General features: G+C 37.0%; 1 protein-coding gene across 2 annotated transcripts in view; it reads left to right on the top strand.

The window, feature by feature from the left end:
- VPS41 (vacuolar protein sorting 41 homolog (S. cerevisiae)) overlaps positions 1 to 10,513 on the top strand; it is a 95,068-nt gene extending 84,555 nt beyond the window's left edge. Inside the window, exons 22-28 of one of the 2 annotated variants that reach the window (XM_010001515.1) lie at positions 32 to 86; positions 1,068 to 1,208; positions 2,677 to 2,813; positions 6,149 to 6,248; positions 7,031 to 7,075; positions 8,697 to 8,776; positions 10,167 to 10,513. In XM_010001515.1, the coding sequence (XP_009999817.1) occupies positions 32 to 86; positions 1,068 to 1,208; positions 2,677 to 2,813; positions 6,149 to 6,248; positions 7,031 to 7,075; positions 8,697 to 8,776; positions 10,167 to 10,247 (639 nt within the window). In that variant the 3' untranslated portion in view covers positions 10,248 to 10,513. The remainder of the gene's footprint in view (positions 1 to 31; positions 87 to 1,067; positions 1,209 to 2,676; positions 2,814 to 6,148; positions 6,249 to 7,030; positions 7,076 to 8,696; positions 8,777 to 10,166) is intronic. The other variant, XM_010001516.1, reaches the window with a different exon arrangement.
- Positions 10,514 to 11,515: the final 1,002 nt, after the last annotated feature.

Below are 11,515 nucleotides of genomic sequence, written 5' to 3'. Positions count from 1 at the left end.
TCTTTCCCTCCTCTCTTCCCTGAAATTCAAGGCTCTTGAGATCTGCCAACAGAGGAACTTTGTAGAAGAGACAGTCTACCTGCTGAGTAAGTAACACTTAGTGTAACAAATTACAGCATGCTTTTAATCTTGCCAAAGTTTATGCTGTGAAAATGTGATGTATTTTCTAATATAATTTAACATTCTTTCCCAGAGACAAAGTTGGTTGGACCAAATTACATGATTTAGAAAAGAAAACAAAGCACTGGAGAATTCTTATGTCTTAACTCTATATATGTTGTTGTTGTGTTTCTGATACGGTGTTTTCCTGTGGTTTTGGAGGTGTTGGGGGACTATAGAGAACAGATTGGGGCAGGGATGTATTCTTGAGACAGTCTCTAGGATAAGAGTGCTATTGTCCTTTTGAAGAGAGAGAAGAAATAAAACAAGTGGTTTATTCTGAATACACCTCAGGAGCATCATTGTCTTTTGCTGAGGTGGAAGTTTTGCTTCTGACGCCTCTTTTTTTCTTAATAAAATCAATTGTAAATTAACTCTACCAATAGGCAAAGGAACTTGTTTTAGTAAGAAGAATGTTTTGTGGACCACTTGAGAGCAGAGTAGAATTTACTTTTAGGTTTACTTTAAAAATAGTTCAATGTTTCTATTAATTCTTCTTCTAACTTTCCCTGGATGTAAACTGTGCTATACTTACTGCAAATTAAGAGCGTTTGTGCTGCTCTTAAAGGAAGTATACCGTGTCATAGTTTACAAACATACATAGACACACATTCCTCCTTCCATTAGATGTTGCTGCAGTTCAGAACCCCTACTATAACCCAGCACATCCTTAAGAAAGGCCCCAGGCTGTAGTCCAGAAAAGTGCTTCAAGGACTTCTTCAGGTTATACTGATTGCTCTGGGATTTGCATTCCTACATCAGGTTAGATTACATTAGACTTAGTATTGGTTGAATTAGTCTGAGACAACTTTAACCCTAGAAAATTCATATTGAAGGAGCTTCTTAGAGCCCTGAGAATTGATAAGCATTTAGAATTTCTAATATCTTTACTTATTTTTTCCTTCTAGGCAGAATGGGTAACAGTCGCAGTGCCTTGAAGATGATAATGGAAGAATTGCACGATGTAGATAAGGCTATTGAATTTGCCAAGGAGCAAGATGATGGAGAACTTTGGGAAGACCTCATTTTATATTCGATAGACAAACCACGTAAGAGAGAGTTTCTCAGGAGCCTTGCATGTGTTTTTTTTTTTTTTGTGGAATGCTATTGCAAGAAGGATTGAATTAGCCACGTGCACATTAGAGAAAGTGTTTATGGGTGGCCAGGGAGGTGTTCTCATTTGTGGAGCACAACATAGTTGTCTTACTGCACATAAAAACTGCCGATAAGGCAGCGTGTGGGCATGCTACAAAATGAGTACTTGGGGGTTTAGATTTGACTAAGCCCAGCATAGTTGTGCCCTTAATGACAAATTAACGGGAGAATAGTGCTTTTAATTTGGCAGAATGAGGCTCTTTTTTTAGACAGTCTCAAAACACAGTGTGCAGGCTTGATGAGGATGTTGTGTAGTGTGTTTATTGCAGCTGCTTCCCTTTGAAATTCTGAAAATTAAGAACCTAGACCTTTCTGCCCTTTAGCAGAATAATTAATTTGTTTTGTTTCTGTGCTCCAAAGATCTGTAATAGTAAGTGCATTTTGCATTTCATCCGTTATATTCATAGCTCCTCAAGTTTAAAGCTTATATTGAATCACTAACTGTCAGAATCTCATAAACAACATCAGTTTTGTTCAGGAGGAAGATGCAAAGAAGTTCGTACAGCTGAGAAAAGAGAGAAGTATTTTATCTATCTACTCCATTAGTTTTTCAACCTCATCTGGGGCTTTAAATCTGGACTTTAAAGTCTCTATTGGGATCTCTTTTCCAAAGCATTTAATGTCTTATTGAATTAGTGTCAGAATACGTATCTTTTAATCTCTTGGCTGCTAATTCTGTCAGGCAGATGCAACCAAAATCTGTTACTCCTTTAGAGGAATGACATTCTCAGGTTACCCATGTAGTTCATCACTAAAAGTGATACTACAGTCAGTGACATCTTTAAAGCAAAAGGGACTCAAAGCATATTGAATAAGTTCCATCTGCCCACATGCAGAGCAAATCCAGCAATATTCCTCAGGTCTAGTGGTGCAATTAGCCAGGTGCAATTCAAAGAGCAAAACATTTATTTTGTGTCACTTAGCAATTTTCAGAAGCATGTTTGAGTTAGGTTAATTTCTTGAATTATTTTTTTTTTAACCTCAGGAGCTGGAAATGGAATAGTCACACAATGTAGTTACTTCTCTGGCCTTGTTTTCTTGGAGTGACCTTTTTATCAAATTGAAATGCCTTTTTTTCTTGTGACATTGTACTGGATACTTGGTAACCCCTTTTCTGCAAACCCAAGAAGTTCTGTGAGCTGCCAAACTGTAACTTCCCCTCTTACCCTAGGTCTGTATTTGAGTAAATACAGCTGCAAGAAACATATGAAGACTGTATAGAAAAGGCTTAATGTTATCTCTTAGTACAGAACTAATTAGAATAGAATTAGCCAAAGTCTGTAGTTTGTCACCAAAGCATCCTTTAATCAGGTATTTGGCTGGATTTTTTTCCTTAGTTCCTTTTTCTCTTGGATTTCACAGCTTTTATTACTGGATTGCTGAACAATATTGGAACCCATGTAGATCCCATTCTTTTGATCCACCGCATTAAGGAAGGCATGGAGATTCCTAATTTGAGAGACTCACTAGTGAAAATTCTTCAGGACTACAACTTGCAAGTAAATGTTGCATTCTTCCTGTGATACTCATTTTCAGAGAGACAGCGAAACCATTTTGCTACTGGTTTTCTCTTGTTCTTTTTCTTCACACAACTGTCGTTGACTCTGTGGGTGGGTACAAAAATATGACAGAGTAGAAATTTGTCAAGATGAGAAGTCTCTTCTCTTGACGGCTCCTAGCATTTCTAATTCTCTCCCATGCTGCCCTAAATCTGACGGATAAGTAGAACTGAAAGGGTCTTGGGTGGTTCAGACTAATTTTATACTGCCCAACTGTCCAATATCAGAAAGTCTCATGACTAGTACTTTTTGCTCTGTTTCATATGTGAAGAGACAGAACACAGCATGCACTCACTGATACATTGACCAGATATTAGAGCCATACGTTAAGTGTCATACTAAATAAAGGAAGATGAACTTTTAAAATAAAACCCATGTTCGTTGTGTAGAATGTGTTGAGGACCTCTCATTGTATTATGGGATTTCATACCCCAGTATAATTCTAGAGATATGTGCACTTCCATACAGGACTGGTTTCTGATGTGTGTTTATAAGAAGTTTCAACAAGCATACCCTTCAACGTTCCTGAAAGTAACAACAGAGAGTTGCGTTGCACCCACTAAATCTCCCTGCTACCAAGGAAGCCCAAACTTGAGCTCTCTATGATGCTGCATTGCACATTTCTTCTGAGAGACATAAGGATACAGAGCAGTTTGAATGTCTCTGGTGTGACTATGCAGAGTCCAAGAAAACAAAGCCTAGTTAGTAGCTGAAACTCCAATTTTCTGAACCTCATAAACACTTTGTTTCCTGTCTGCTATTATTGTTTGGACATCAGTAAATAAATGGACTTGATGGTTTTTATAAGGTCATGTTTGGTCTCTTAGCAGGCAATATAAAGCCTATATTTGTTAGATCCTTCAATGATGTCAGATGGGCTTTTAAAAAGGCAGGGTTTAAGCCTTTTCAAGGCTTTTCCATTATTTTATTATCACACGAGTTTTAGGTTATAACTTTCACTGTTTCAAAGAAGCATTTTACATGTCGTCTTCTCCTGGCAGTCGTTTATGGTCAAAGAGCTACCCCAGATAAACAGATACATGCCTGTATATCATGCATGTTATAACATTACTTCAGTTTTTAATTGACTTAATGACATGCCAATATCCTTCCAAAATTATACTAGCTAACTAGCATGCTGCATTTAAACAGTTGCATGTTAATCTTGCTGCTGTGAGTACCCTGCTGCTTGCACTGCTGATGCTCCTGTTCCTGCATTCTCTTGAAATCAAAATGTAATTTTTGGTCTGTGTGCAGTTTTACACATTATGCAAATTATATTGTGTGGCTTCAAACAATGCTGATGACATTGTCTGGGGAGGGAAGAATAATTTTTTCTTCAAGTACCTTTTAACAAAATTGCTTTGGGCTGAAAAGGATGTATTTAACCTTCAGAGTGATATCTAAAATTATTTGCTGCTAGCATTGACATACTTCATTATTTCAAATTAATTCATTTTGAAGTAGACTTGGATAACTCTAGGGCTAAAATTGAGACCTCATAGGAATAATAGAAATTCGGGAAGCTTAATGTAAATTGCACTTGGCTTGCTTGTACAATAGCAAAAGAATATAGTAAAAATAAAAGGAGGGGATGACAACACTATTTTTCTTTATAGAAATATAAGAAATGGCCTGAACTTCAAGTAAACATCATCTTGTTGAGCCCAACTCTGCCCAACTCTGAATGGCTTCATCATTAGCTGTTTTAAAGCTAGCTTTGGTGTTTTATGTGTGATTCCTTGTTACACCTTCACCTCATGTTGTGTAGGTCCATGGGGAGAAGTCCATGCCCTCTACTCTGGCCTGGTACAACTCTTTGTATTTTGGTAAAAACTTCTTGATTTGCATCACCTAATGTACCAAACGTTTTGAACTCATACAGCAATCCAAATTTCATTGGCTAGGACTTGTGTATTCATCTCCAAGATGGTTTTTTTTGAGACTCATACAGAACCTCTGTTCCCATTATCAATTTACCAATGTAATTATTTCTTAAAAATCCCTTAGCCAACACAATTAGGGCAGCAAAGCTCTTACTTGAAAATTGTAGCAAAATCAGCATTTCCTAGTATTCCTAGGCAAAATATAAATTGAAACTTTTTTTTTCTGTGCTTCTGATGTTGGTTTAATGCAACTTCTTTGATCTAAAACTCATCAGCAATGGTTTGATATTAAAAAAGACCGTCTTTCTCAAATGTACCCTTGAATTTTTATTTGCCTTTTATATTCAGTTCAGAAATTAAATTGAAAAAATACAAAATTGTTTGCACGTGTATAAGTCTCTGGTATATTACCCCATGGTCCTAACTTATTATTTGTTTTCCCTAGATTTACAATATAAAAGCAACGTATTTAGATGTACTACCTCTAGCTTTTCTGGATTAGCCATTTTGCTCAAATGTTGACTTACAAGTTTCAACTTTTATTGAACCTGCAGTAACTGATGAGTAACATGGATGCATCCATTCATAGCATTTGGCTCCATGCATTCATAGCAGGGGTTATGAACCCTCACGATAAACTAGTGAATGCTCCTTGGAATACCATCTGGAAAAATCGTTGGGTTTTGCTCCTGAATGTTAATAAGCTGCTGTTCAGACACCTTGGAGACGCTAGAGGGCAGATGACAGCTTGCACAGAGGGACAGCTGCCTTATGCTTGTAGACTAAAAGTAATGTGCTTTTAATTGTGGTTGCAACAGTTTGGAAGCATTTGGTGGATTTGCCTTGAGAAACTTGGACTTGAGTGCTAAACTGAATCAAGGCCTGATTTGATTCCCAGTGCTTTGAGTATACCCTTCAAATTAACTGCAAATCACAGTGTTTTCTGTTAATGTTAGGCATTTGTAAATAAGGACTTTTATTAAATAGATGTTTTTATGACTTCTGGTTTTAGTTATACGGTTGTGTCTTCCCTCAAAATCCCTCAGAAGAGGAATTGTGAAGGATGCTATAAAATCCTTCCCCATTGTATGTTGTTAAGACAAGCTCATAGGAAGAAGAGCATAATTTATGACAATAGTATATTTGTAAAGGGTTTTCTTTTTTTTTTTAGAGTTTGGGTTTTGTTTTTTTAAAACATAATGTTGGTTTTTCATTTAAGTAGAGATGGTGATAACAGGAGGTTCGTTCTTTCTCTCCTTTAAAATAGCTTGAACGTCTTAAACACTCGTTACACTCTCTGGCAACAGAAACCCAGTGGAAACTTGCCAAGGTAGCTGATATGCCCATCTACTCGACAACCACTGCATTTTATGTTCTTTGCACCAACAGATCTTGCTGCGGGAAGGCTGCAAAAAGATCCTTGTTGCTGATTCTCTTTCTCTGTTGAAGAAAATGCATCGAACTCAGATGAAGGGTGTTCTAGTAGATGGTGGGTACTGAACAAACCTGGTGACTTTCAAGGTTTTGAAGTCTTTTACTGGGTTTATAAAACCAAGCCACATGACTGCTTTGCAAGCTGCCCAAAAGCTGCACTATTGTACCTTATTTGTAGAGCATAATAGGATACTCGCTGCTTTTCCATTTGCAAAGGAACTACTCATAGATCAAAAAATAAAAGACCCAGCATGCAGCTTTTTCTCTTGATCAGCCTCTGCACAGCGAGTGATGTATTGTTTGTCTACAAAGGTGAAAAGTGCTCTTCAGAGCCAACACAGATAGTCAGATAATAACAATCTGAAATCAAAGCAAAAGCTACAAGATCATTCAGAAAGAGTGGAAAATACATTGCAAGGTGCTAATGATGCATGTGAGCAGTGCTGTAGTTTGCACCAGCTGAGTGTTAATACCAAGAGGCAAAGGCTGACAGAAGGACAGAGGATCAGAGCTGCTGCTACAAAATGCTGCAGAGGTATCAGGTACCCATCCTGTGCTCCTATTTTCAGTTTGCCTTGTGGCCCTACAGCACTGATCCTAAGCAGCCTCACTCCTGCCATTCTGCCATCATCACAATCAGATCTAATAATTTCTCATGCTGTTAACATAAATGCTGCTTCAGTATCACTCTTCAATTTTTAATAGACTCTATTGGGCATCTTAAGTAAATCCAAACTCAATTTCTGTAGCAGCAGTATGTTCATGCCCACTTTATAAAATGTAAATGTGGAGTTTGTTAACAAAGCTGTTAATCTATGTTTTTTGTTGCTCTTTCAGAGGAGAATATCTGCGAATCATGCTTGTCTCCAATACTTCCTTCAGGTAGGATGCTTTCCTAGAAGCGAAAGAGTTTGGGGATTTTTTATGTTATTTTTAGAGGAACTAGTTTGCTTTTATTCATAGGAATGTGTAGTAGTCTCCCTTGGTAATCACTGTATAGTATCATTCTCCTGTGCAAGGCTTGATTGTGAATTCTGACATGGGAGTGGAGCTGAGTTTGAACTTTTTGTTGCAGAAAACCTAGATTTATTTTTTTCTTACTCATCTTTGACTTTCTTATTTTCTCTTTTGAAATACATGGCATGAAAGTCAACTTTTAACTCCGTCAACATATGTATTTTCAAAGATTACTATTGCCATAAAACTAATTTGTTCCCAACAAATCTTGTACGACTCTCTTGAACAGTTAGACTGAAAGTGTAAATTATAAAGTTTCATGGAATATATTTTTGTCTGAGTGTAGGAAAACTCTTTGCTTCAGTCACTGCTGTCATATTTGAAGTGACTTAAAACAGACTGTACTTCTAAAACATCATCTGAAGTTTATTTTGAAACTGGAAATTCAGGATATTATTTCTAAGATGTACATTCTGTGAGACAACTGTAGTTCAGAAATACTGATAGCATTGTTGGACATCTTAAGAAGAAAGTTTTACTAGAATTATAGAATGGCTAACGTTGGAAGGGACATTAAAGGTCATCAGGGTTCCAACCTCCCTGCTATGATTAGGGACACCTCACATTAGACCAGGCTGCACAAGGTCTCATGCAACCTGGCCTTGAACACCTCCAGTGAGGGGGCTTCCACAGCCTCCGTGGTCAACCTGTTCCAGTGCCTAGGAGAGTATCTCTCAAGGCATTTTCAAACAAGGATACTTAAGAAGAAGTATATGTATGGACCATATGTATATATGTGCCCAGTGTGTGTAGCCCATAGAACCACAGTTTTATAAGCAGGTTTCTACTGTTTTTCACTTAAATAAATTCCGCTATACTGTGATCACAGTATAGATCACAGTGTAGAGTTCACAGCAGTCACATGGTTATAGAAAACCTGCCAGAGCTGGATGTGGTAGTGTCTTGAGGTACTTGTGTCAAGGAATGGGAGCCAAGGAATCTAATGTGGATGATGCTGATGAATGAGATGGTTATTCTTTGGCTATGTGGGTGTTGTATGTGGGCTTCTAATTGAGCCAAATGTTAATGTGGGAACTGAAAGGCACATCCCGCAATCAAGCAGCTTCTTGCCAAATTTCAAGTTGATGCAGAGTAGGTGCTAGAACTGCTTAATGATCTGGTTCTCCCCGCAGTATTGCAAGAATTCTTTTGCTAACTTTTCTTCAAAATGACTGAATTATTTGGTGGTAGTTCACTCTTCTCCCTCCCCTGATTTAGCATGTAGCATGTATTGACATGAAAACTGTCTGCTGCGAAGGTATACAGCGTTTAAGCCACGGAATACAGTTGTCTTGTAACTCCATCACTGAAACACATTACCTGAAATGATCACTCTCCATGGTTTCTATAAATGACCCAAAATAACTTGAAAATTGATTTGAGATATGTTGCTTGATGTTTCTATTTGTATAGTAGAATGCAGGCACATACTGCTCTAGCCCCTGGATCTGCCTTTCTGTAACAAATTCACTTTTCTCTTTCCCAGATGCATCCAAGTCCTTCAACGTGGTGGTGTTCCACTGCAGACATATGTTTCACAAAGAGTGCCTCCCCATATCTAACACAGTAAGGAATAGGCTTAATTTCTCTGACACCTTTGCAAAAGATGAAAGGACAAATTATGTCCGTTTGTCAACTGTGGAGAAGGGCATGGGTCTATTAGGAATTAGAATATTATTACAGTAGTTATTTGTGATGATACTCCATAGTAGTATGTGATGAAGGAAAGGGAGTTTAGAGCCACTGCAACTGAAGTTCATCCGATTTTAGAAAGAAATTGCTGTTGTTTGAGAAGTAATCTATCAGTTTCTGCAATCTGAATATGCAGTGCAGCTTTAACACATACAGTGAATACAGTGTTTGATTTTTTTGATAATCATTTACTGTTGCAGCTCTCTCTAAGTATGTTTAATTCAAGACAAGAATCAACGTATTTTTCTCAGGTGAAACATTAAATTTTTCTGACTTGGAAGAGAAAAGCACAATTATTCATTTCAGAATGAATATTTAAATAACTTTGTAATCATCTTTATTCTCAGAACATGATTTTCTTCATTGGGGAAATGTTTTGGGGATGTTTTTTTTCCTTTTTTTTCCTTTCAGTTAAAACACATCAAAAAAGTAACTTCTAGATATAACCAGTTTTAAACTTACAAATGAATGTATCAAAATGGTAGCAGAATTGTAAAGAAAATTGAACTTAAGCTTTTCTGTACCTCTCTGAAAATGAGCATCTAGTGAAAAAATAACTTTGGTGAATCACTTAATCTGCAAGTAACCAAGCAAAGTGCTTGTAGCCATATGGTACAGCATGTATACTTAAACATGAAGATCCTAAAGAAGTAGATCATTTGCAAAATAAAGCCCTACAACTATTAAACATTTTTTCAAACAATATTTGCCACTAATTTTATTATTTGAGTAATAATCTAAAATTATCTGGCATTCTCAATTTTCTGGGACAGGTAATCATCAGATGGGCTTTTAAAATGGATATTCCATTATCTTATGTTTTATAATATGTATGAATACAAAGATATCGGGATATATCTTAGCAAATTTCTCCACAGCTACAGTATTTCTTGTTCCTAGTTCATCAGTTTTATTACTGATACTTGGTTACTCTGTGGCATATTGAAAGGAGTGTAACCCATGCATAAAGCATAGCACAGAGCTGAACACAGCAGTAACAATCAACATATTTTATATCAAATGGACAATATTCAGGTCATATTCTTTATTATGTCATAATGTCAGGTCATAAGCTTTATTATCTTCTTCCATATCACCGTATCATCCATATCACCTTCCTACGCCTATCCCTGAATGTGTCCATAGGGAGCAGCCTGACTGAACAGTAATACTGAGAAAGGCATTGGTACTTTTCATTCATCTTCCCACATTCTGAGCTGGTTACATTTCTCTAAGAGGTTCTTGTTATCTTTTCAATTGCTAGGTATCTTCTGTCCAGTTCTGCAACATATGCAGTGCCAAACACCGAGGGCCAGGAAGCGCAATCCTGGAGATGAAGAAATAGCAATCCCCTCGTTCTCCATGCCAGTCTGGGACACCAACTCTGTTAGGCCCATGCAGAGCCACTGTATTTTCTCTTAGTTGTTATTTCTGTATATAATTCTGGTTGTCATGTAAATCTGGTTTCTATAATTTATCCAGCTTATTGAACATTTTCAGGAAAGAGAAAATATGAGGATCTTCCTGTAATAATTCGTGTGTTACTGTTCCTTTGCTCAGCTCATTACTTAACTCTAGAACAGAACAGAGAAATAAAATGAGAAGGGAAAAAAAAAAACCAAACAGCTTGGAGATCTTTGCTTCCTAATGTGCTTTACAGTTTGGAGCCATATCAGGCTTATAGTTAGATATTGTAAAGGAAGATGAATTGCTATGAATTCAGCTCACCAAACTACTTTAGTCCATGAGGAAACTGCTTCACTTGAGAGCCATAGGAGTCTGGCTGCTTTCAGGGCTTGAAGCTGCCTGTATGCCAAATCATACATTAAATCAACAAACTTATGACCTGTTAATCCCACACATTGACAATTTACCTTGGTTTTATGTTTGTTATGAACTGATTATTTTCTCAATTGATCTTCACAATGCAGTGGTTTAGGGTGGGCTTTTCTCATGTTAAACCCAGCCAGAAACTTAACTTTAAAATGTCAGCAGTAGGTCTTTACACTTAGTTTTTTAAATGTGTTTATAGTGTATGATTGTGCTCAAGTAGAGGGGAAAGAAACCACTTCTGACCTTTCAAAGGTAAGATCTGTAGGAGTTTCTAGTTAAATAAGCTTATTTGGATGTAAACGAAAAACATTTGTATTTAGTTTCAAGAGTGTGCTGCTTTGTTGATCCAAAGGAAGTGATCTTTCAGAATGTCTTCACAGTCACATAATCTCTTTATTAAATTAAACATAAGCACCTTTTCCCTAAGAAGAGTATTTTTTCAGAACTCCTAAGGTGTATTTCCCCTTTTTTAATAACTGGAGTCTGAAAGTAAAGAAAGACATTGTTTTACCATCGGAATTGTGAGGTCGTTAACATCATACGTTCTGAAACAACAGTACAGTGATCCTGCAGTGTATCTGTAAAATTGGAAAATGTAACACCCTTAAGTTCTTCTGCACCTTACTCCCATGTAGGTACACCTTAAAATAATGTATATTGTAGAAACCTGGATTTCTAGTTTATGTAAATTCATTTTACTCTTTTGATAACCTCCCAGCAGCTGGCTGAGCTGGTCTAGCAATCTGAAGAGTGATTTTTGTTGCCCGCTGTGTAGATCTG

This window comes from Chaetura pelagica, unplaced genomic scaffold, assembly GCF_000747805.2.
Source record: "Chaetura pelagica isolate M959 unplaced genomic scaffold, ChaPel_1.0 scaffold7, whole genome shotgun sequence".
Taxonomy (NCBI): domain Eukaryota; kingdom Metazoa; phylum Chordata; class Aves; order Apodiformes; family Apodidae; genus Chaetura; species Chaetura pelagica.
This window is presented reverse-complemented; position numbering and strand designations above follow the sequence as displayed.